Consider the following 27,607-nt stretch of genomic DNA (forward strand, 5'->3'; position numbering starts at 1 on the left):
TTGCTGTTTGTTCTATAACTGATCAGATCTCGATGCTACGATTCCGCTATATTGTACTTCATTGTAATTTTTGGGTTTTTTGTTCTGTGTAATAAAATATACTGACTGAGACAGGACGCTGCAAATTATTTGACATTTTTAGTTTGTTCGTATATATTTCATTATGTATATATCAAGTGTATGTCCTCGATCTATGCAACTGAATTGTGATTATCCGACCGCTTCACGCCGGTATCCCACGCCGGTGTTGAGACTCGATGATCACATGTCCCCGCGTTAAATCTTCACCTGTTGACGCGTTTTTCAGTCATTTAAAAATGTGTTATAACATTCATACACTCATTTTGACACCCAGCCAATTGCGACGAATAAAACAGGTAATGATATAATACGATATTTTCCCCCTACGCACTTGGCTTACGAAATCACACACACACGAAATTTCCCGGCGACAGAAACTCAAAATCGAACGCGTTCGGTTTCAGTTCTAAAAAATCAGTTTTAAAGCGATATTTCTTTTTAACATCAACCGTGTGATCGACAACTGCGTGTAAAACCTCACGTAAAACTGCGACAGTCGATACTGAAGTTTATCAAGTGTTAGATAGCGAACTCGACAACGCGCCACGCACGTAGACTGATATAGAAATTAATGTCCAACGCCGACTGTGCTAATACTAAAACTAATCCGACGACAACGTGGTTCTCTGTGTTGTGTATTGTGCAGCGTTCATGGTTTCTCTGTTCGACGCGTGTAGCGTTCTCAGCATCATTATCTATGCAGGAGCTAGAACTGAGTGGAGAGAGAGAGAAGATGGCCGATGATACGGGTATATTCTGTCAGTTAGGATGGATGTCAGCTTTGTATATAGTCGCGATGAATACCGGCGAACTTTACGTTCTTCCTCGGCACTGACGAAAATCTACGTCTTCCAAACATGTTGACTATGAACGGATTAATAAACCGTCTGCTGGGATTGTTGGAAATGCCGTTTTCCGAAAGACACATCATAATAACCCTGGTTTTACAGGGGGAAAAGACCTACGTTCGCGTTGACCTTGAGGAAAATGGTAAGTTTTATTTACGATGTAAATATTATGTATATATGTGTGTACAACAACGGTGTCGTGTAATAAAACAAGTTTCGAGAAAAGATGCTTTAGGAGTTAATAATAGATTTGCCCCAGAGCGAAAATGGTTGATACCCGATCATAACAATGTTGAATCGTACGCGATGGATCACTCTCAGTCAGTGGCTGACTGACTGACTCACAATGGCTCCGTCTAGAGCTTCGTAAATGAAGTGGAATCGAGTATATGTTTATTTTCGGATTCCTATCTCTGGGGCAATAGAATGAATAGGTTCCCACCTTGTTTCACAAACGAAAGTATTCTATTAACAGATCAGCCTTTTTTCTATTTAGAAAAATTCACCTCAGGTTTTTAACACGAGTGATAATACCTGAGTATCCATTGAATAGCGAACAGAGACATTTTTATACAATTATATATATACATAGGCCTATGATTTGTATATGTTCGAACATTATGCCATATGTGGCTCATTACTGACACAGACGACACAACGTGCCGACATCGGCATGTATGGCAAAATGCCAGTGGGGACTCGTTAAATAAGGGTCGCCTTATCGTTAATTAAACCCACTCGAATTACGTATAAAACGTATATATGTACAGCTGCAGCAATTTGACCAAGTATTATATCGAAAATAACGTTGAGTTTGAAAAAGGAATCACGTTGAATTACTTTGAAAATTAAAAAAAAAACAAATGTTGTTGAGAATGGTTTTATTTTTGTCTCTTAAAACGTGTTTGTTTTGATCCGTGAGGCCGTTTGTAGAAGGGATATTTATCCTATTTGTTGCTTTCGAAGATAGTGGCAATTTCCGTCAATCGATACGCTGACCGTTGTTGACCGTTATTCGCGACACAATACATGAGTGCTCTAGGACGGTAAACAATCTTAGGGTACAAATACACTTTTCACTGTACTGCACTTAGATCAACTATAGAGAAAAATGAATAAACTAAAAAAACAGGAAGAAAGAACGGGTCTGTTTTGGTTTTATTTTCCACGCATGTATGCTTGAATTTTTAACTATAGAAAATAGAACAATGTGGCAATAAATTATAATTGTGTTGAATTTGTCCGTCCTGTGGTCCGCACGAACGCGCGCATTGAAGTGTGGAGCCGTAGTGAACCAGGAAGTGAAAAACTTTGAAAATTCACGTTTTATCAAATTTTACCGGGTTTTAATCATATATCAAGGCGTGAACGGGCATGCTTTTTGTTTTGTAGATCAGGTGAGATATTATAAGGCGATAATCTGTCGTTTGAACGAGTGTTTTACTTCCTGAACTCGCCCGTAACCTCCTGGTGTAGTTAGTCTGTGTATTGTCTGTTAAGTTACCTAGAGACATAAAATGTTGATTCATAGGAATGCTTTTCGTAGCGTTTCGTTTCACACCGAGATACTAAACTAGTCGTAGTCTCTCCACTTGATACACGGTAATTCTAATATTATTGGCCTAATCTTACATCATGATTGCCTTGTTCCTTACCGTAAAACCATATGGAACATCAGTGTGCAAAAATGTAACACGGTATGTTGATATTTTACTTTTAATCGGATAGGTGAATAGATTTGTTTTATCAGGTCAGGTCAGTGCTTTAAAAGTGGGAAATAGGTGTCATCAGTGTCAGGAATAGAATCTAAAGACAGATTTATGTTTAAGCTAATGAGGCCTTATAGTTGCCGGAGTTGCTCTTCCAGAAATTTTGGAAGTCCTTTTTTTGATAGAGCATATAAGAAGAATGGTTATATCAGTATTTTTTCAAGGTAACGGCCCTTTTTGGATTTTTCTGCCTCCAATATTCAAATACTAGAGGTACGCTACGGCCCTGGATAATGGTTACATTTCATGGAACCATTGCATCAGAAGTTAAATCTACCAGTTTTTAAGCGCACTCCCTGAAATCATTGGGACGGAAGAAGCATAAGTAGATTAACCTTGCTGAAATGTAACCTTTTAGTCGTGGGTAGTCGTCGCGGAAATATACAGGTTGATATCCTACTCTACAATCGCGAGTGCGCCCTCAATTGCCACGAGTAGAATTCTAACTTGTCGTCGCATCTTCAAGTAGGTAGCTGAATGGAGTCGGTGATTGGCGCCGAATATGATTATTTTACTGATCCGATATAGCTGCGAGCCCTCTCTCCGGCGCGCTCTCCGTCCTGTGTCACGAGAATGCTTGATTTTTATTTTCACTCTATAAATGATGCGATGATGATGATGATTTCGTTGCAGCGTTGTTTTTCCGGTGGCTAGTCGCTTGCATTAACCGCAAAATCATGAGCGTTCAACGTTCTTGTATGTATAATAGCTATCATACATAATATATACATCATATATATATATATAAAAAACATATTTATCGAAGCTTCATTGATTATGAAAATCATGCTTTTTCTGAAATTTAATAATAAGTGCTATACATCATTCCCCATGCTGAGAAAAAAAATTTTTTTGTTTGCGACGCGATCGGTCGAGGTTGGTCACGGCGCATTGCAGGAAAGATTAAATGTGCGACGCTTTGTGACTGACATCGCTGGGCATATAGGTCAAATGGCCATTGCTACCCAATTGTCTCTGGTTGTTACAGAGAATCTAGGAGCCGGCAATCGCGAGGCCAACCTACTTCCGACTTTGAAAGTGATCACTCACTGTGCTACAATGTCTTCCAGTCAAGTAATGATGCCATATTGAAACCGGTCAAATGCAAAATGTGATCTTCTACATGCCTGTATTTGGCTTGTTGCCAACTGTGATGGTCAATTATATTATGATTCACATGTACAGCCTAGCTTATTCCAAATATATACCATCCGCGATATATCTATCTATCTATTCAAACATTCTAGTAGTTCGATCCATTTTGTGAAGCCTCATACAGCCTCATCATGGTACCAGTATTTACCTTTCATTGCATGTAGAAATACGAAAAATTGTCAGTTACGCATGAATAGAGTCTGATTATTGTTTTGCTCTTTCGATTTGATATTTATTTCTTATCAGCGCGGTTTACAAATAAAACAGGATCCACAGTTGTGAGTTTAAGGTCAACCCTCGAGTTAGTGGGTCAAATCTAAACTCGGGGTCCAGTTTCACAAAAAGGTTTATCTCTTAAATCGATTTAATTTCTTCATTAATTCAGTTTATCTCTTAAATCGGTTTAGGCTTTAATCCTTTTTGTGAAACTGGGCCCAGAACTGTGGAACTGAGTCCAGGGCTATAACGGCGCTATAGTCGAATCGTGTTTACTTTTCATGTAGTTTTTTTTTAAAACAATTATGTTCATTGCGTACTGTGTTAATCGATATAACTGCACTCAGTTATTTCCGTTAAATGTCATAAGTGTCGTCGAATATAGTTTACAGAGCTTTCATTGCGTGAAATCAGAGTCGCACGTACCATGGTAGGTACATTATTCTGAAAACAATCGGAATCTGTTTCAAAACGCTTTCAAAATTCGATCCGTTCTTTGCTGACGGGTTTTTATTTTCTAAACTCATCGAATGACATCGATTCGATTCTTGCTCGGGTCGTTAGCCGTACAATGCTGATAATTTGTCACAGTGCTGGAGGGTGAAGGGAAAATGTTAAAGGTATAATATCTCTATAGCCTTTTCACTATTTGTTGACCGCGTTATTCATTCAATGATTACCATAATGAAATTAGGATGTAATTAGGCCTACGGCCGAACAACTAATCAATCTAACAACTAATCAATCTATCTATATACTGGTAATGGATACATTTCAATTCACCGCTCTAGTAGTTCTCTGATTTATTGCGATGTGAGCTTTTTACTGAACGATCGAAACGCGATAAATCTGTGCTCGTGGTCATCAACTTTTTCCGGTGAAGCCCAAACTCATTTTAATGATTTTCTGACAAATATGACTGTTAAAACCGATAGTTCATTAAATCTAGCTGCTTTATAAGTCGAATTTAAACTCGCTAATGTAGAACTGGGTCCAAATATTTTTCATTTGGGTTAAAAGTTAAAAGGTTCCAAGAAATAACAAAAATATTTTTTTTATGTGGAAAGTGTGCGACCCCTGTAACACTACTTCGCTGATAGTGACACATCACGAACACCTGGACACCAGAGTTCAGCATTCGGCATTGTTATTAGCACACGCACAGCACAGTGTATTATCATATCACAATGTACACAGAGAATACATTTATAATGCAAAAATTAAAAGATGGCGATCATCAGTTTATTTAGGAAATGTAGGTTATTACGATTGCGTTGGAATACATTGTACATAGCCTGTATATAGCGCGTACGTCGATGTTCCTGGATGTTATCTAAAAAAAGCCGTGTAGAAGTGCCTTGTAAACTTCCGGTTTGATGTTATTATGGAGAATGGTGGCAATGATTTCAGGTTAGAGCGAGGAGGTTTTCGATGATGTGTGTTCTTAAAAAACTCGGGATATTTTGACGAAACGCGGCGACGATTTCGGGATATCAATGACATTAATCGTTGGGTGCATATTGAATAAAGCACCTGGAGCTGTAGTTGTAGTATTAGATAGGTTAACATCGACACCGAATCAATATGTTATATACCGCCGCGATATAACACAACTACATTTCTAGTATCGTTTTTAGTAAGGTATATAGGTAATGTTTGGACATGGATTGTCACCGTTTTTGAGTCCGTGGTGTTCGAACGTAAAGCTATGTCACGTTCTAATTGTAGCTCATCCGGCGTATTAGTTTGTCGAAGAGAGATTTAGGGGCTTATTTTTAAACATAAAATCCTGCAATTGCCGAATGACTTTAAAAGGTAAAATTCGAAAATATTCGAAGTTCCTACCATCATTCTTTAGTTTATGATGATATGACTCTTAAGACTGATATATCATTCGCAACTGAAGAAGGGTAAATTGTAAGTTAGCCGAAATTTTTCAAAAAGTTTTGAAAAATAAGTCATTCAACAATTGTGGGATTTTACGGTTATCGTTTTATCACTGATATTGTGATCTACACTGATTCTGATCAGGCGTTATTCGTCGCGAAGACTTTATCCACCGTAGAGACTCCAGATCATAACTTAGCAAATGTGGAAACAGTTGTTCTCTATGGGCGATATATTATAATAGTAAGTGCGCCCGTCTGCTGCTGCGGTGATGTTCAGTATAGTTTAGTTCTATTGTTATTTTAAACCCGTAGACAACGGTTTCGTAGAGAGATCAACATTCAGTTCTCGTAGCTCCATTTGAAAAAAAAACAATGTTTCAACAATGGTGGAGACAAAGAATTATGAGCGGATTTTCATTCAGTTCTAGAAGAGGTACGTCGATTTCGTTTTCGGTATAAGGCGGTACAACTTCACTTTCGACCTTCCTGTCCCCGTGGTTACAGGGCCCTTCGCTGCTGCTGCTACGAGCGGCATTTCTATCGGTCCTTAATTTGATTGGTTGTATACTCCGGTGATGGTTCGACCCGTTTGCAGGGTTCATAGCAGTCGTTGAAGGTCCTTAAATGTTTTGAAATCCGAATGGGTCAATTCAAGGCCTTGAGTATCATGGAATGGGCTCTAAAATCCTAAAATCATTGTCATGGTCCTTGAATGTCATCAGTCATTAGTTATTATCTGCAGATCCAAGATACAGGGTTCACTGTTACAGCTCTTAACATCTACAGTTTATAAAAATGCCTGGAAGATTTAGATTTCAGGATTCCTGGCTTTATAAGCGCGACGATTGTAAGGCCTGCATGACAATTATGAATAAGTCCTGGGAAATCCGGAGTCAAAAAGTCGTTGAATGTTTGGTCATGGACACTATGAACCCTGCAATATATTGCCAGGTGAATGGAAAAAACAAAACGCGAAATAAGCTTATGTTTATTGCGTAAAACAAGGTCGCTGTTCTGTTTTCTTTCTTTAAAAAGGATATTGTTTAGGTTGTAGAGTGATGTAGGGTGAATTGTGTAAGAATTCTTGCTGCTAATGGGCTGATGTTGTAAGAGGGTTGAATTGTTGAACCTCCGTGTCTGTTTGTAAATCTGCTCTGATCCATTACGAATCTCTAAGGAGACTCGATATCGATTTAGTGTCGAATGATTCAACTCTCCCACGACCGCCTCCACACGCGATGCTCATCGACTGCTGCTACTGCTGCTGCTGCTTATGATGGATGGAAAGGCAATAAAATCGACCGGCTAGCTAATTCTGATGTTGTTATATAACCTTGATTAAGGACAAGGTCATGCCAGTCGCTTTATGATAATGTTGTAAATTCCGAGGGAATCATCGGGTGATTCATTAATGGGGCTGAAAGTTGATTTGAATCATCTTACATAATTTCTTGAATTGTTGTATAGGGAATTGAGTACGCGGCCCTCAGGGGAATCAATTATCCCTGTTCCCCTATTAGCCGTATAGATACCAGTTATTGTGTGTTTAAACTGTGTACAGGGTCCCTATGATTCCTTGATTCCTTAAAAATTCTTTTTTAATGGAAAAAGCTGTTACAGGCGGTTGAAACTCCTTTAATTTTGAACAAATTGCTTGAAACTCCTTTAAAATTCCTTCAATTTTGAAAAATAGGCAATTAGAAATGTTTAGTAAACTACACCTAAATTGATAGTCAGGACGAGGTGTTTGTGTCAGTATTTTCAGATTTCAGTATGATTCTAGGAATTAGGGAACATATGTATCAGTTCATAACTGTCGCGCTTATAGCTACACCAGGGGGTGGATTCAGTGGCCAGTTTTGAAGAATTTATCACATCTCATAAAGGTACTTCGATGCCCAAAAAGGCAATATTAGGGGTATTAAGTATTTGACATATACGGATAATGCAGATCTCACTGGAACAATGTTGTTTGTGTTTGAGCTCTACGTCTGCTGCTAGTAATATTTACTCTCAGTCTTCTGAACAGCTGTTTAATTCACCGGGGCAACCTTTATATATCCTCCACGGTATCATAAGCGTCTAAATCTTATTTCCACGAAGCTTGTGCGTCCTCGCTTATCTCTACATTGCTGGCACTCACCAGATGGCGCCACAATACACTGGGTCATTCGTCGTGTAAATCCTAAGCCAAATTTTAGTGCGGCCACATTTGACTCTGATTTGATACGGGCCAAATCATCTAGTTGAAGCAAGGACGACTCGAGTAACTACTAACGACACCTGGTCGATCCTCGCTTGCCTCAGTATGTTTGTCTAACGGAAGCCCATTGAAAAACATATTAATTTCATCGTCATCAATTCTAAATTGAATTTTCGCGTGTATAAACGGATAACATCTGTTGTAAAGACAAACACACTGATCCGCTGCTTCTACTGCTGGCTGATTTTATAAACGTTGTTGAATTCTCTGTGTTCCGTTGAAATAATCACTCGCCGGCGCTTGGTGACAGCCGGTCTGATCATCGGGGCGATCAATCGGGCGCCCTGCGTGTGTGCGCGGCTGTTGTTTATATCAGAGATATCGATTTCGATGATCCGGGCTTCTATATACACGTCTGTAATACACGACAGTACACTAACACCACGACGTATACCGACAGAGCTTTCTTCGATCAACAAATTCCGCAACGCGTTGGATTTTAGTTTCGTTTTTCGATTATGAAGAAATTTCGTGTTCGGTCGAGATCGTCGAATGACGCTCGTTAAGGGTTTCGGCAAATGACAATCTTAACATCAGTGAAAACATTAATACTATATGGAATGGGACAGGCGTTTAGATCATTTGCAATTTCGCCACTTATCGATTTGAAGAGTTAAACAAAGGCTACGCCGACAATTATATATATATATATATATATTTCATTAGCTGCGATTATGATGAACATCATGGCTTCATTTGGTAGGACTTGATTCTGATCGGATTTTGTTTTCCCCTAGAGAGATTGGTGACGGGTCAGTTGTTATAGGACGCGGTGTATGAGGCTGTTCATAATAGCGTTATATAATTCCAAGGCTATACAAATAATGGAAAAATACTGGAGTAATCCGATTTTAGCATCTTCATGTAAAAAACTGGTTGATTTATGAAAAAAGGGATAAATCTTTTTAAAGCTAAGCTCCGGTCGACTTAAGACCCGATCATCTCGAAGGATCGGTCTGCAATTTTTCATCAGGAACCTTTTCAACATGAGTTTCCACAATTTTATGGCAGACCCGTCGTAGCCAAGCCGCAAGGATAGAACAAGTTATGCATTATATTATTGTTATGTTTGAGTTATGCATCACATGACCATAAGACTCTGCGATAATCGAGGCACATTCGACCTGAGCTTAGCTTAAAACATAAAAACCCATGAGAAAATGTGGTGTTCGATATTGAATTTCCTATCTCATATAAATAATCTCATTTTTTGTTTGATATTTTGTAGTGAAAGCGACGAGTATATTGTGTCTGCTCGGATTCGGGATCGGTTTCGGTTCGGTGTTGTTGTATAAGATCTACGCGAGGTTCGTGTCGCGGTATCCACAGCTCACGCAGACGGCGTCCAGTCAAACGACTTCTCATCCGCGTAAACGTCAACACTCAACGTCAAATGCCAGAAAAGTCACTTGTGTAAGTATCGCAGCGAACAGACGTCGTTCAGAATTGAATATTGCGGCTGAAAGTCTGGGGCCAGTTGCATAGTCATGGCTTAGACTTAAGACCAGTCTAAGACAAACTTAGCTCTATAGCTAATCTAACAACTTAAGACCAGTCTTAAGATTTAAGACCACTTTTGGACTTAAGTCACGACTGTGCAACTGGCCCCTGGGGCTGGTTCCTCAGTTGAGACTTCAGTCCAAAAATGGTCTTAAATTTCAAGACTGGTCTTCAGTTGTTAGATTGGTTATAGAACTAAGATGGTCTTAGATTGGTCTTAAGTCTAAGCCATGACTATGGAACTGGGCCCTGGTGTCCTGAATGAACAAATTCGGTATTGAATTGAAGAATTCCTACCAAAATCATTTTCAGATGCCAGTGTTCTCCACAACAGGTTTTACAGGCCACCCCTTTCATTATTACATTTACCTCTTTGAGAATCAGCCGCCCCTTATAAACTATATCGACTAGTTACCGCCCTGATTATCTACGAGTTGAATGAGTCATTTAGGCTAAAAAAAGATACTTTGTTACTCACTTCTACTCAGCCAGGTCATTCTCTAAACTGCAATGAAATTTGTAATCAGTTCATTTCTAAAAACTGCCGGGTTTGTTATGGTTTAGTTTGATCATGATTTTAAAAAAAGTAGTAGTCAGGTGGCCGACTGAGTGAACTTTGATAAAGCTGAGCAGAAATGAGAAACAAATAACAAGGCATCAATTTTACATGTATACAGTGTATATGAGTTGAGGAGTCCTACTGAATATTTGAATTAACGATGGTTTGATTGCGTTGTCTTTGTCTTTACTCTAGAATCCCTCATCTGATTCCGATGAAGAAGACAGTGACGACGACAACGGCAACAAACGTACGTCGTGTCTGATCGACAATAAGACAATGGGCAATACCGGTTCGGTAACCGGCGACGACGCCACCGTTTACTACAGCGCGTGTCGCAACGGTGTATCGTTCGCTAACTATCCCGGCAACAACGACTGGGCGAGCGGCGCTTCGAATATCCACCCGCAGGTGGCGCCGGTCGATATACCGGCGTCGCCGATGCAGCGTCATTTACACCAACGCAAACTGAGTCGCGGTCAGAAAACGACCGCGACGAACGACTCTAAATCCGTTCTTCCGACGACCGGCGATAGCCTTGTAAATAATATTTATGCAAATATCGAAGCGTCGAAACGAGATCGCAGCATATCAGACGTGCAGGATCGATTACAGGCCGAGCAGGAGCAGCTGACGGATCGCAGTCCGAAGGAAGGATCGCCCGGCGCTTGCTCGAACGATTCGGTGAAAATAACGAATTTCGACGAGGTTTCGTTGTTGGAACGAACGACGGCCGTGTCGCGACGACGCCGTTCGAGTCCGGCCGATCGGTCGTCGCGATCGCAACGTAACTCGGTCGAGTTCGAGAGTTTGTGTCAGAAACGCGACAATCCGCCGGCGCATTGCGTCAGCGACGGCGACCTGTTACCGGATGCGCACGGAAATCTGAAAGACCCGGCCGATCACGCGCCGCCGTGGCTCGGAGGGGGCGCCGCGAACGTCGATATCTCGGAGGTGAGTTCGCCGGATTACGATCCTCCGGGCGGCGGTAGCGCGCGTCCGCGTCTGCCGAGTGGAAACGCGTCGGACATCGGCGACATATTCAACGCGTCGTTTCGTCGGTTGAATTTCCGACGCGAGGCGCACTCGGTCGACGCCGGCCTGTACGCGTCGACGTCGCCGGAGAAAGACGCCATCTTCGAAAGCGCCACGGCGACCGAAACGAGCACGATACGAACGGTTTTACAATTCGATAAACTCGAAGGCGACATCGATAATCTGAAAGCCGATATGAACGTGATATTCGCGCGTATTCACCAGCTGTCGAAGGGCTCCGAACCGTCGGACACCGACTCGTCGGATTTTGACCTGGAAGCGTATCGTAACCGCGAGGTGTCGCGCGCGATGAACGTATTGTTGAAGTATCGTCGTAGCAGCGTCGACGCGACCAGTTTAAAATCGTCCGAGTCGGATTCGGAGACGAACAGCCGCGTTGGGTCGCCGGCCGAGAAACGACGCGCGTCGTCGCCGTGGTTATCGCCCGTCGAGACGAGGCGTTGTTATTATCGGAGCAGTCCTCCTCCCGCGCGCGCGAGCGTAACTCCGGAACGCGGAGTACGGGAAGAGGACGACTCCGCGAGACGATCGTCGGACTCGTCGGATAAATCGGAGTTATCGTTACCGATATCGAAGCCGTTGACGCTCGACGATACGATGTTTATACACGGCGCGCGGTGTATCCCCAGAACGGAGCTCCTAGTCGTCGACGACGATGAGGACGACTCGGTGACCGCGACGGACGACCTGACGAATCTAAGCGGCGTTCATGACGTTTCTAGTCAGGCTTCATCGTCGACGTCGACGCCTGATTCCGATATGTCTAGTTTATATTCTCCAGTCGGAACTCTCGCGTATTTGCCGTCTGTACCCGAACATACTGTGATAATGAACTGTGATGATAATGGTAACAGCGGCGGAAACAGCAGCAGCAGCAGCAGCTCAGGTAAATCCATCTTTGAGTTTTATGCGTTTTATGTTGCACTTATTTTGACCCGTCCCCCCCCCCCCCCCGAAGCTGTCTCGATGTTGTTTCATCTTTTCTTTCGTTACAATTTGCTTAGTCAGTGTTTTCCGTTCGATGTTCTTCCTGTTAAAACGTAGACAAACAGATATTCTGATCCTCTCCAGGTTATATATTTCACTTATTTAGAAATGAACCGTGGTGAAACGTTTTTAATAGTCGACCCCGGGTAAAGAGTTCAAATATTTTAGTAAAGAGAAGAAACAGTTTGATTATTTCATATATATTTTATTCCGTCAAACCCGAAAATATTAAACGGGGTTAAATACATTAAATATATGTGAAAAAATGAAACCGTTCTTCTAAGGATATATTTAAAAAATCCCTGAGCGCTGATCGGGGTTTTACTGCACGGGGAATTAGCGAGCTCGATTGAACGGTGAAAGAAAAACCGTCTATATCAAAAACTATTTACGGAAAAAGTGCCCGAGTTGCATAATATAGGAATGATGTAAATCTCATATGACACTGTACTCTGTATGTGCGTGTGTGTACATGGAGTTTTTTATTTGTTCGTACATAGCTTAGAAATTACCTATAATCATAGAACAGACATTTATTCATATATATATCGATCAAGCATGACGTATTATAGTACAGTAGACTCTGTTTTACTCAGTAGTGTGTTAAACCGTGGACACACTAGCCGATCATCCCCGGCAAGTGAACCTGCACTGAACTGAACAGTCCCCCAAATCACTTAGAGTTTAGAATAAGAGGAAAATTATTGTAATTGCTACCAACTAAACAGTTTCGCCAACTAACCTGGGGCCAGTTGCACAGTCGTGACTTAAGTCCAAAAGTGGTCTTAAATCTTAAAACTGGTCTTAAATTGTTAGATTGGCTATAGAACAAAGTTTGTCATAGACTGGTCTTAAGTCTAAGCCATAACTATGCAACCGGCCCCCGCACCTCAGAGTAAAGAGCAGTCTACTGTCAAAATGCATGGATGATTTCATGTATGTTTCTCCGCTCACAAATTTCGTAGTCATTATTTCAATACGCGTTTCAAATGTTTCGGTAGATATTGTCGTATTGGAATTATCGGACGCCAGCGATTAGAAATAAGAAAAACTATTGCTGTACCATGTATTATTGGTATCATGGGATTTCTAATATCATCATTTCATTATAAGGATATAATGTGTTGAATGCCCAGTCCTCAAACTTTAATCTAAACACCTTAAAAAACCGTTGCAATATTTGTTTTTGTATTGTGAATTCGTGTGCACTTGTATCGATTTGATTCTAGGGTGGTGATCACTTCTGTATTTGAGCTCAGTTTAAAACTTTGTCTACGTAAGAAAAATTCGAAAACTTTGCAAAAGATTTTAGAATCGGTTCAAGCCTAACATCAAGAATGCCAACCACTTACGCGGCTTGATAACCAGATTTCTAAGCCTGGTCCAAGTGTAGAATACCGGATGATAGTGCTATGGTTTAGGAACATATTCGATACGTTGTTAGTGAACTGGATTCTAGACTTGGGCCCCAAAACTAATCTCTTAACTCCTGCATTAAACGGGGCCAAGTTCATGAGAGTCTGCTATAGTTATGAAGAAGCTTTTCACCAACTAGACTCAGCAATTTTTTAAACAGCTTGGCTCAGCAAGCTTTTGACCAACTAGACTCTGCAAGTTTTTAACCAGCTTGGCTCAGCAAGCTTTCATAAATTAGGCCTCAGATTTCAAAAGTTTAGCAGCCAAACGGTTTAATATTTTTGATCTGCTATTTCATTTTAAACTGTTATTTATATCAATAACATTGTGTAGACAACATTTTTAAGCCGAGGCACTATTTTTCTCCAGCTCGGGTGCCGTTTCTGAAACACTATTATTTCCCCCCAGCTCGGGTGCCGTCTGTCGTCCGTCCACCTTTCTAACCGAACACGAACTATTTTTTATAGGTATCGACAATTTTTGCGCGGCGGATAACGTCGGCACGACGCGTGATGTGTATAGCTACGCCGAGGCGTTGCCGACGACGACCGTCGCTAGTAGTCGTACTAGCACCGCTGATGTCGACACGATACGCCAGGTAAAAACAACGACCAGAACGTGGCGCCATCTATATATATATATATATATAACGAGCCATCTTTTAATGTCTAACAACAACAGTTGCATTATGTGCACTTCGTCTTCTGAACATTTTTAAAGGATTAGGTGCATTTAATTGGAACAGACTTTATTGATAATTTAATCAACATTTTCTTCAGCATGACTGCATGTTTTTACCGTTAAAACCCTTTCTCTGTTAGACCCTGCTGACTCTACACAGTTGCACAGTCTTGAGACCAACTTGATTTACAAAAACGGTTTAAAATCGCTATGGTCTAAATGCCCTGGGGCCGGTTCCACAGTTAAGACTTAAGTCCATAAGTGGGCTTAAGTCTTAAGATTGGCTATAGAACTAACATGGTCATAAGTCTAAGCCAAGACTATGGAACCGGCCCCTGAGAGCTTAGAATGGTCTTAATTCTATTAGTTCAGATTGTGCAACTGGGCCCAATCAACTATTTATATCATCAATTCATACTATATCATAGAAATACAGTTACAGCATGTATGCATATTGGCCACATAGCATAGGATATATTTCTTAGCACACCTCCTCAAACCTGACCGATGTCTTGTGACCGGGTATTGTAGGGTATCGCAGTTAAAGGGTTAACGCGCAGTTACTATACGTTCCATACTGTATATATATATTGTGTTGATTGTTTCTATAGAGATCGTTCACGGAAGGGTCGTTCTTCATCGAAAACAGTCTGATCGCTCGCAAGAAACGAATTCTCTCAGCGCTAAACTTATACGCGAAGCCTGTAAGCGCCCCGACACGAACTCAAATACAGAGCTGCCAAAATTTCCCCTGATTTTCTATATTTTTGTTTCCCCGAGCAATACCGATAGATACGGATAAATATGAATGGTATTACTGAGGGTTTATCCCTCTTTGATAGTGATTAGGTGCTGCATTTGCTCCAAAAGTTGGTTCAAGATAATTGGCGAATAATAGCGTAGAATTTTAATGACATTTTAATTGTCACTATGTCTATTATCCACTGCTTAACTCAAACGAACTTTTGAGAAACTGTAGACATTTCCTTTAGTATTTCAATTCAACGTTAGCCTGGGATGATAGCTCGTTGGCAGCCCTGTATATAATACACTATTCGATATACATGTCGTATGAAAAAGCAATCAGAATTTGTAATTCAATCCATGCAATCGATGAAACGCCCGTCTGCGGCTCTCGTAGATGATTCTTTAATAACGGTCGATTATTACCAATATCTTGATAATTCATCGCTTAACATAATGTAACAATATTCATGTATCCCTGATTCAGTATCTTACAACATAACCAGTCTACTATGTTTTGCTTTCTCTTTCTCTAAGCGGTGGAAGGAAATATCAATCGCTTTTATTTCAGCTTCGCTTTTCGTTCTTGCAAAATCTTCTTCTTTGCGCTTCATTAATTTCATCGCTCGAATAAACCGTGGGCCCCCGCTCCACAGTGGAGACTTAAGTACTTAAGTTGTCTTCAATCTTAAGACTGGTCGTAAGTTGTAGATTGTCTATAGAACTAAGATGCTCTTAGACTGGTCTTAAGTTGAAGTAGATTGGCTATAGAACGAAGACTAGTCTTAACCCTTTCAGTGCGTCTACACCGCAGTGCGGTGTATAAATCTGATGGATTTTGCTAGTACACCGCACTGCGGTATATTGATGTAATTAGTAATTTGTAATTATCTCTATTGAAAAATGGTAGAAAGTGTCAAACATAGTGAAATATTAGTAACTAACGATACACCGCACTGCGGTGTAGACGCACTATAGTGGTATTCCCATTGTTCAACACACTAGGGTGGAATTTTTTAGAATTTTCAAATTTTCTCCAGCACTATAGGGTATTAATTAGTCAGCACTGAAAGGGTTAAGTTGTTAGATTGACTATAGTTACTAAGTTGGTCTTCAGCGATGACTATGGAACTGGCCCCTGATCATCTTTGTTACCCTACTGTGCGTTATATGTATAAAATCTGTTATCGCTTCATGTGTGTGAAGTCTCTATCTTCAAATAGAATTGTTTTATACACGGGCAGCAGCAGCAGTGTAGAGAGAGATATGTTTTGATCTGTTTTTAGTTCAACGCTGCTCGTTGAAAATACATTTTCTAGTTGCAGCTGTACCAATGTCTGCTAACATGTGTGTATTTAGCTCGGTAGTTTCTTGTATGCCTTGTTGAAACCCCTCGATTATAATAACGACTGTAGACCCTGGATTCCTCAATTGCAGTGAATATCGATTATATCGAAACGATCGGGAACCGCGGATGAAAATTAATACCATCGCAATAATCTATCTTCAAACTAATAAACCGTTAAAAAGATGATAGATGTGAGAGCTTGGAGAACTCGGTGATGAATTGTACAGAATTATGCTGACATTTGAAATTATATTTAAGGATATTAAAAAATGATACCTTGTTTCTCCTATTCAGCCAGCTTATTCTGTAGACTACAATGAAATTTGTAATCAGTTAATTTCTGTAACTACCGGGTCTGATATTGTTAGCTTGATCATGATGATGTTATGTACAGAGCATATAGGCGACCAGCCGGGTCAACTTTTAAGCTCACGGAAATGAGAATCAAGGTATCAACTTTTTTTAGCCTAACTTCATAATGCAAATTCCAAAGGTTCTATCTAAAAAAGATTTTTGTAATCACCTGAGATAAGCTAACTCCTGCTTAGAATGAATATGACAACCCTGGATGAATCATCCCTTTTATTTTTTATTATGAATAAATCAAATACTTAGCTTTATTTCATTTCAAAGCTGCTTTGCATTTATTTTAAACCATTTAATGCTTTAATATATTTAAAAAAAAAGAATAATACCTTGTTTCAGTTCATATCAGTGTTCATTTCTATAACTACCTGGTCTGTTATTGTAAGCTTAATCATGATTTTGAAAAAAGTAATGTACAAGGTAGATAGATGCCCGGCCGGGTATGAGAAACAAGGTATCAGCTTTTTAGCCTGACTTGGTAATGTTATTAAAATGCAAACAATTCGTATACCTGACAGATAGCCGTGCTGCTAACTTTTTTAGGTTCTATCTAAAAAATGTTTTAGTTTATCACCTGAAAGCTTGAGCTTACTCCTGCTTAGAATGAAAATGACAGCTCTGGGTCCAGTTCCACAGTTCTGAGTTAAGATTTGACCCTGGGTTAAAACATTGAAAATGAACTAACTTTAACTCAAAGTTAACTCTAACTCACAACTGTGGGACTGGATCCTGATTGATTGTGTAATTGTCAAATGTCTATAAGTTAAATACTTAGCTTTATTCCATTTAAAAGCTGCTTTAAGTTTATTTAAAGTTTATTCAAAAATGTACATGATATTAAAAGCAAAAATTGAATTTTCAATTAATGCGTAATTTTTTTTTTCTCTGTCGATATTTTCCAGGGCTTCCACGCAATTCTCGAACATAGTAACTGCCGTTCCATACGCCATATAAATAAGGACAACTATTGCGCGATTCGCGCCGCGCTGTTCCAAGTATTACGTAACAAATTCCCGATCGCCGGAAATCTAGGACCAATCGACGGTGTCATCCAGGTATGGAGTTTTAACCCTTTCATTCCCAGACAATTGTGTACGCTCTGTACCAGATTATTTTTGATGATGCAAGTATGTGGTGACACCTGTACAGCTGGATATGAACTATAATGAAACCAGACAGCTTTTTGCTAATCAATTAACACCTATGTACCATATAGTAGTGTGCTGCCCTGTACTAGCACCCTATTACAGGTCATCGCAATGGTTAACAATAGGCAAAATTAGTGACCAAGCAAATGGTTGTGAACAGGTTGATTAAACCTGAGCGCGGTGGAAAAAATTTCATTGTTTGTCATCTGGACGAAAGTCTAATAAGTTAGTTCTCTGATAACACAAGTTCACTTAAGTATAGACGACACCTGCAGGTATATAGACATACATGTGTGTACCCATGTACGCAATGTTGTTTCATCGGTCGTTTAGATAAATTGAAACATAAGATAAGGTCACAAACCAGGGATACGAAGTATACAGTTATTCAAGGGCAAAATATCGGAGATATTGTCTCCTAAGCAGGGTCCCTACAACTCCTTGATTCCTTAAAAACTCCTTCTAATCGGAAAAAGCTTTTAAAGCTGCTCGAAACTCCTTTAGTTAGAACAAAATGTCAGAAACTCCTTTAAAACTATTTCTATTTTGAGAAATAGGCAATTTGAAATTTACAGTAGACTATGCCTTAATCGATGCATTTGGAACCAGGATTTGTTTGTCCCCAATAAGGCAGTTACCAAATTAGAAACTGAATTTGGTTAGTGTAAAGGATAGAAATTTTCTGACAAAACCACTGGATTTTGTGGTGGAGGCTCACACCCTAGCCGCAAAATCATGAGTAGATTGTATCAGAAATTTCAAATTGAAAGTTGATTTCATATCTGAAAACGCGATATTAATTTCTCTCTCTCTCTAATTCTAGAAATTACGCACGAACATCAACTCGAATCACGCTTACTTGAAACGATGGAACTTCGGAAGGATATTCACCAATGACGACGACGTAGTGACCACCGACGTAGAAACAATAGATCTGATGACGCAGTGTTTACACGGTCTTTACAACCAGGTATACTTCAACTTAACCCACATGTGCACCTACACTGAGACTAATACAGGGTCCCTACAACTCCTTGATCCCTTCAAAACTCCTTTTTAAAGGAAAATGCTTTTAAAGGTGCTTGAAACTCCTTTAGTTTGGGCAAAATGTCAGAAACTCCTTTAAATCTCTTTCAATTTTGAGGAAATAGCAATTAGAAATGTTTGTCTAGTTTGTGGTTGTACAGTAAACTACCCCTTAATCGGTACAGTTTGGACCTGGATTTGTTTTTACCCAATTAGGCGGTTACCGAATTAGAAACCATGTTCAGGTAATGTTAAGGATAAAAATATGCGTACAAAACCAAATCAACAGTGTTACCGAGATAAATTGTACTGATTTAGGAGAAGTCTACTGTATTTGGGATATGATGCATATGCTACCTCAAAATTTGAAATTTTCTCCTCTAAAACTCCTTGAAAACTGCTTATATCCAGGAATGGAATGGTCTGTAGGGACCCTGTATATCCAGGAATAACTGATCTGTAGGGATCCTGTATATCCAGGAATAACTGATCTGTAGGGACCCTGTATATCCAGGAATGACTGATCTGTCGGGGACCTGCTATCGATAAATAAGGCTTATCTTTGCTAATTTCGTATGTTATCAATAATCTGGTTAGTTTTTATTACCGCACTGTAAAAAGTTTATCTTAAAAGTTAATTGTTTGTGCGTTTGACTTTGGCTGCGTCTGCTGTCGTTTTATTGATAGCCGATGACAAACGAAACATGTGTGCAAATAGTTATATCATTGTTATCATAGTTATATCATCTTTATTAGCAGGGGGACCTCCCTTTAGCGGGGAGGGGACCTCCCTTTATTAACTGTTTATATAGCTGCCAGCTGTTTCTCATTTCCTCCAAACCTATGATATTCTTCTTCACCTAAAATATCCATTTTTTTCTGTGATTCTTATCAAATTTTTTCCAATTTTCGAGCAAATGTGAAATCTCCATCTTTCGATATTCTTATCCGCCTGAAATCGCGCAGATTTTTCCATCATATTCCTATCAAATTGTTTCCAATGTTTGAATCGATGTTCCTTTTTGCGATTGTTTCAGTTGAATTCGCTGTCGCCGATGACGGCAGCCGTTGATCGCGAGTCGTCTGTCGTGTCGTTGATGAATTCGAGTCGACAGACGGATCGTATGTTGATGGAAGCGGTGAAGCTGTTGATGATGGCGACCGTTATACGACTGTACGACGATATGAAATCCGATAAAGAAGTTCCGGTGTTCGCGTGGTTGATGTTCGCTCGTGAAACGTCGCAGAATCCGCGCATGTTCTTCGCGCGACACCTCGATAAGATCGGGCACACGTCTGGACTGGAACAGGTGAGAATAGACGACCAACTGACTGTCTACATAATTCAATTGAAGAAGAAACCAACTATTATGAAGAAAAACCATGAAACTTTGACCTTTCAGCATCAATAAGTTTTGATGATGATGAGTTTCAATGCGTTAGACAGAATTGAGTTCAAAAGTTGGAACAATTCAGCTGAGAATTTTGAACTTGTATATTTCCAATAGTTTCATTTATGACAATCGCCTAAAGTTTAACACATTGAAATTGACCCGTCATGTTACTCTTAAGGGTAACGGTGTTACTCTTTTCAAAGTAATTCGTTAGGATTTGGTAATTAGCTAGGTTGGCAGGTATGAGATTCAGAGATTTTCAATTTCAGAGTCAAATTTCAACCCGCGTACTCTATGTAGTTTCTGTGTTTATTATTTCGGCAATATTAGTATTTTACATTTCGTTGGTTTCAGGTTGAGATGTTTTTGTTGGCTTACACGCTCGGAGTATCAATCGAAGTCATCCGTCCACACGAATTCGGCCGACAAGATTACGTGACGTTCTATCAGAGCGGGTTCAGCGCGGCGGCGCCACCTGTCATAACGCTCGTTACCGAAGACGATATACATTACGACGTCGTGTTGCCATAGAGACAGACTACAATCTCTCGCGGCCCGAAAACATTGTCGTTCAGTTCCATAGTTTTGAACGCTGATTTGGATTTTACAGAATCAACTCTTAAACTCGCAATATGGTCAAAACTCTAAGAGTTAATTAATCTGAGAACTGATTCGATTCATTAGGGTCGAATCTAACTCTAATGATATTTTCGAACTCCTAGAGTTAAGCTGAGGAACTAGGTCCACGTTCTGTGTAGCGCGGTCTGTAGCAAGTCTACTGCAAAAAGTACTGCTTTTTGGAGGGAATTTGTTAAGGCCTTGATTTGTGGTTACTTTTCACACAAAAATATCATTACAGGGAGGCTGATCCAGGGTAACGTGTGAGACTTGTACAAGTCCATCAAATTTTTAACAAAGAATATTGGCGCATTTCAGTGCGCCTAATATTGCCTTTTGGGCATCACATTGCCTCTTGGCAAGTTCTTCGAACTTGGCTTCTGGATCCACCCCTGCAATAGGTGCAGAAAACTGCTACTTTTTGACTACCCGGTAATGAATCATCTGCTAAATATTTGTTAGATCATTGGTAATTGTGATACTCGGTGTTATCATTCGCTAAAATTCGAAAAGTGCTACTATTTCTGCACCAAAAGTGATGAAGAGTGCCAACTTTCGTTTTAAACCTTTTCTGCTACAAACAGTGGTGTGGCCTAGTTCCACAGTTGAGAATCTATTGAGTCTACAATGTGGAAAATGAACTGGTTTTGTCTCTGTAGATTTGAAATGGGTCGACGTTTTTTGATGAAAGGAACATAACAGCGTAAACAGTCGATGGGTTTGGATTCCATGAGCAATTTTAAATTTAACTACGATTCGACAGGGTAGACTAGAGAAATATATATATATATCGATATGTCTTTTATACGAGAAAATAGTGAAAATCTTGCAACTTGCTGTCATTGCAGGTGCAGTTGAACCTCGTTAATACAATTATGTCTAAGATGAAATCTGTTTATTGATTTCCAGCATGTCCCAGCTATAGATATTTATATCAATCCAGATTTGGATAATACGACAGCTTCACTTTAGCCCACAAGATTCGTATTAAGGAGGTTCCACTGTACTACCCTACTTTAAAGATAAGTATAAATAATGGTACTTTTGATTTCTTTCGCAAAAAAAACGTTCAAAATCATGGGTTGAAATTTTCTATTTGGGAATTGATTTTAGCTTCGATCTCTTAAAGGCAGTATATGATATATGAAAACAAGGATTGTCCCGATATTTTAATTGTTTTGCGTAATTCGGTTAAACTTTTATCGAAAAGATCGGAGGACTCAGTTCCATCGTTGTTGAGTCAGATTCTAAGTGATGAACTGAGTCCTGTGATGTTATTGTTCACGCAATGAATACAAAAAATGGTCTTTTATTGAAATTGAAAGGTGCTGTATTTTGTTTATGACACTTAGCGCGCTGTTTTGTTGATCGCTATGATATATATTTTTCTTTTAATCCGATGCGAATTCTTAATTTATATACTATAAAACACTGCCAACTATTCTACTTCAATCATGTGTAAATGATGTATACGTTACCTGCGAAATCCTTCACCTCGGTTCCGCAGTGTTTAGTAACAATTTAAATCTACCCTCGCGAGTTGAAATATTTCTACCGGGTTCTAGATTTTATTTAAACTGGCAACTGTGGAACGCGAGTCCTGTATCTTTTTCATTAAGTTTGTGTTTAACGATTATAATCAGAATTAAGAAACCGATTGTACCACCAACTTTTTTCGTTCGTTTTCCGGTTTTATCGAAATTCTTGTCATCTTGCTCAGTGCCACCTCCTGAATTGTGTATTCCTAACTATTGGTACTAGCAATGGTCATCTCTCTTATCGCGGAGAGAGGTTCTAAGCTTGTGAACTACCCAGCACTCGGATGTCAGTTACTCCGAAGTGTGATGAAGGTTAGCAACGACCTAGATTCACACTCAGTTACCTAATCATTTCGATAAGCAGTTCAGATCATGAATTCTAGCACTGTTGATTTGGTTTTAACTTTGAGTAATCATTCTTTCCAAATCGTTTCTCTAAATGTGTCAATAATGTGGTGCTGTACTAATAAGTGTTTGATTGTCATGTTTATGCGTGTAAAGCTAGGTGTAGCTCGGCCTTGCAACTGCCGGCAATGCGACTCCGCAACTGCCAGTGACACCTTGACCTATGCGTCCTTGCGACTGCCAGTGAAGCCAGTCCCTAACGAGTTGCACATGTAACGCGACCGCTTACGAGGCCTACATGCTCTTTGTGACCAGTTGCAAGTGATCGCGTCGCCAGTCGACCTGTGTCCGCCTTAAAGTTAGCTAGACGTTTAGTCCTTATGTAAAAATCATATAGTAGAAAATTATGAAGTCGAAAAATAGTTGTGTACAAAAGTGTAGTTGTAAAAAAACCTGGCGTTCACTGGAAAGCTTTAACTGAGATTGTAAATATAGAAGATATGGCTGTGATAGGTAAAGTCAGTTTTTCGGTGCCTAGAAACTTTACGTCGAAACTGTGAGAATTTTTGTAGCGAATTCGAATGTGTTTTTATCGTAGTTTCGATGATATGTTTTTGTTAAATTATTATAGGTGAAAAATATACTGTAGAATTAGGAGATAAGTTTCGGTAAAAGCGCCCTCTTCCTTGGCAGGAATTTGAACATGATGGCATCGCCAAACTCTTCCACGGCACAAAACCCTGCCTGCCGAATACCTGGGCAGTTTCTTGCTGTGGCTGATGCTCATGGTGTCATCAGGTTCAAAATCTCTTGTCGAAAATGGATGCAGTATATGGGACTGAAAATTTCAACCAACCAAAAGAGTCCCGGCGATGCTGCTGTGGCGATAGAGGATTCCACTTGCGGCAAGTGAGGATCCACCAGGTGTGCTAGTGTGCGATAGGACGTATACCACTGTGGTAAAAGCTGACCTGACTACGGCTACTATTTGGGAGTAGTTCCTACTCAAAAATATCAAAACACTCTAAAAATCAGAATAATTTCTAGTTCATTTTCGATGAATTCTACAATTTCTACTATTTTTTATGTCACTTTTGATGTGAAAACTGCTACAAGTAAAGATTTCAGTTAGTCAGGTCTGTAAAAGATGATTCCACTTGCAGCAAGTGAGGTTCCACTAGGTTCACTAGTAGTTTGTGGTTCTTCTGCATTACAATTTCTTCTATTTTATTCAATTGAACGTATGAAATGATATTTTACGTATATCATTCACTTACAGTTCATTGTGATATGATATTTCAGCGTATGATGTTTTTGTATTAGTAGTTAGTAATGTCAGCACATATGACTGAAAATAAGTTGTGGTTTGGTTTTGGTGTTTCAACGATCCCATCGGATTTTGTCGAGTATAAAATCCGATTCGATCTTTTTCTGTAAAAGGAGACAAGGTTTTTCGAATTATCTTTTTTCGTGAAATGTTTCTGTCAATTTACGATAAAGCTGTCCACGTGTGTGTAGTACACTTTGTCCGAGCTCCTTTTAACTCGTCGGTAACCTCAACGGTGGGTCTTTCACTATCAGTGTTAGTATTTGAATTCGTAGAAGATTTTAGTAGAAGACGTTTCGTTTCTAAAGTATATTTTTTTATGAAGAACTTCATTATTATTATGACGGTAATCATAAGGTTACTTACATGTACTATGGAACATCCTCACCTGACAGGGATTCGGACCTGATGGCATCGCTACACTCAGTCACAGCACGAACCCCTGCCACACTAGACCGGGTGGGCAGCTATATGCACAGGTTTGCCGCGCACAAACTTTTGACTCCAATCAAATTGTAAAATCGCTGAGGCAAATTTCATGGAAGAACTATAATTGGAAAAACCCAGGCTAAAATAAAACAGGATTTCTAATTGCCAAATTATAACATCATCCAAGCTGCACATGTTTTGTACCACAGCGAGTCTTGATGCCATCAGGTTCGAATCCCTGCTGGGGGATGATAACTTTTAAACAGCTTACGGAGAGACTTGATAGCGTTGCATTTCTCCCAACTGCCGAAACTGGTTTCAGGGATGAATTTATTAAAGTCGAAATGGTAGAACTTAAACTAATCAATTGTAAATCCTAGTTAAGCATCTATAACCCTGTGTACCTCGCCTTAAGGTTTTGTGTTAAATCAAATATCGTAAGTGTACGATTTTATGTACTGGATCAACGGACATACCTAGCCTGCATTTCTATCAGTATTCATCATCTGTATCGAGTCAAATATGCACTTGTGTAAAAAAAATACCTAACAATCAAATATTGCTCATGACAACCGCAGGTGTCAATCAGCAGCTCGGGACCACGCCCTTGACAGACATTCACCATTCATGTGCTTGATGACGCTTGTGGTGTCTATAAAAGTCTGGCGTTCATCGTCCGTTTGTTAGTTCGTTTTCAATTGAAAATATCTCGGGTGAAGCACGGACGATTGGAAGATGGTGTCGTATGTCTCGTTGAGGGGAGTCGGGTTCAAGCTGTAAATTGATACGTCCTGCATAAAACAGGCTTTCGGCCTTTTTTCAATTCACTCGGCAGGTGTAACGAGTAATAACCTCAGCCACGATCACATGAGCGTTTTTGGGCCTGAACAACTGGTCCAATGGCCTGTTTGATACGAGCCAAAAACATCAGACCAGGCCTGACCCAAATTTAAGCAGGTGTCAAGTTATTGCGTTTGAATTGCAACTGGTTCTGGAAGTGACTCACTTCACTTTGTTTAAGCATGGGCCAAATTCGAGTAGGGCCTGATCCGAGTCAATTTGTGATTGTGGCTCTAATCTATCTATTTAGGCGTCTGCACGTACCTAGTCGTTATATAGATGATATGCTCTATCATAATGATGTTGATAATTGTAACGTAAGCAACTGAAAGTAAGCTTAAAAAAATCATTTATCATTTCGCTTCGAATCTCATACTGTGTATCAACATCATCTACTTAGGGAAGGGTTCATAGCAGTCCTTGAAGGTCCTTAAAGATTTTGAAATGACAATGGGTCGAGTATCATGGAATGGACTCTAGAATCCTTGGTCATTGAATGGAATCAGTCATTAGCTATCAGTCATTAGTTATCATCTGCAGATCCAGGATACAAGTTCTATGTTACAGCTCTTAAATCTACTGATTACTGAAGAATGCCTGGAGAATGTTAATTTCAGGATTCCTGGCTTAAGCATGTCCTAAGTCTTGGACAGTATGAACCCTGCTAGGGCCTGAAATTACATGCCTTCATCCAGTTCCGCGGTTCTGTGTTGGAATTACCGGGGGAACAACTATGGAACTGGCGCTCGGGACCCATTTCACTGTACGAATTAACATTTCATAGGTCAAAATGACGCAATTCAGATTGATGAAACTTAATGAAATGTTAATTTATGCGGTGGAACTGGTTCCCGGCTTCGAACTATCATCGTCTGTCATTAAAATGAAAGAATGACAACTGAATGTTTGTAAATATAATTGTGAGCGATCGCGAAGTCTTTTTATTTATATCAGGGGATTTAGAAATTCGATTTGTGCATTTTAGTAGTGAGTAGAATGGTATATTTATTATATTTGAAACGACGTTTAGAGAAATAGCGGGAAGAAGTTGTTTCATGTAAACTACGCGATGAGCGCTAGATTCATCACTATTCTATCTCTCTCTCTCTATCGCAATCAGTAGGAAAGCAAGAGACTCGCACTCTCTCCGTTCCTTCTGGTGCTGTTCGTGTCTGTGAAAACATCGACGACAATATTGTGATAAATTTGTCTAATTAAGATCTACGTATAAAGTGAGATTGAAGTGAAATAAAACATTAGAATGGTTACAGTTAGATTCCTTGTTTCGTGTCAATGTTATCGTTCGGTATTCATATTGACTTATCAGTCACTTGCCTGGAAATCAGAGATAACTCATTCGATTCTAAGCAGATCAAGTCAGGGAAAACAACATGCATGCCAGGGAATAGTCGAGGAAACTGATTTAGAAACGACTGTATTGTTTTCAGATACCGACTTTACCGACCGTGATACACTAGAGAAACAGTCGTTTCTAAAATAAGTTCAAATACGTTAGACAAATTAATTACGTAGCCCCAATTAACTAAACTATGGACAATGTGAATGAATGTTGGATTCCGGGTACTATTACTAACAAATTCGAGGCTTGATAATTTTTTTTGTGTTGTCGAAAAAGTTTAATAATTCTTTTACAGGTTTTCATTTATTGCCATCCAACGATTTTTTTCTCATTACTGGATGTACTAATACTGATGACTGAGACGAATTTGTTTGTAACAGTTGAAATGAGTTCATACTCATTCATTATTTGGAACTCTCAGATTCAAACTGAATAAAACCAAAAACCATCGTTCGTATCTGGATGACATTGACTCCGGAGCTGCCAAGATACATAGGTTTTGAAACGGGAATTCGCTACTCGACCATTAAAGACAAATTGGAATTCTCGAATTCATCGTTCACATGTGGATAAACTACAGCAACCAGTGTTAGAACTAATGATATCGTAGAATGGATTCTCGATTTCTGACGATGGCTAAGAAATCTGTTAGGAATAAACTGGTGTATTAGACGAGAAGATACACAATATCCGTGTATGAAGAT

At 39.6% G+C, this 27,607-nt stretch overlaps 1 protein-coding gene across 2 annotated transcripts; it reads left to right on the forward strand.

Moving 5' to 3' along the window:
* The first annotated feature begins 366 nt into the window (after positions 1–366).
* LOC141913318 (uncharacterized) lies at positions 367–26,809 on the forward strand. Of its 2 annotated transcripts, XM_074804822.1 has the most exons (9): positions 367–1,071; positions 9,450–9,634; positions 10,476–12,222; positions 14,207–14,337; positions 15,032–15,124; positions 17,781–17,933; positions 18,850–18,996; positions 20,090–20,362; positions 20,801–26,809. In XM_074804822.1, exons 1-9 carry the CDS (start codon positions 939–941, stop codon positions 20,975–20,977), a joined length of 3,039 nt encoding a protein of 1,012 aa, XP_074660923.1. In that variant the 5' UTR covers positions 367–938; the 3' UTR covers positions 20,978–26,809. The 2 variants fall into 2 exon arrangements, with proteins under 2 accessions (XP_074660923.1, XP_074660924.1); XM_074804823.1 differs by lacking the exon at positions 15,032–15,124.
* The last annotated feature ends 798 nt before the right edge of the window (positions 26,810–27,607 follow it).

This window comes from Tubulanus polymorphus, chromosome 11 (assembly GCF_964204645.1).
Source record: "Tubulanus polymorphus chromosome 11, tnTubPoly1.2, whole genome shotgun sequence".
NCBI lineage: Eukaryota > Metazoa > Nemertea > Palaeonemertea > Tubulaniformes > Tubulanidae > Tubulanus > Tubulanus polymorphus.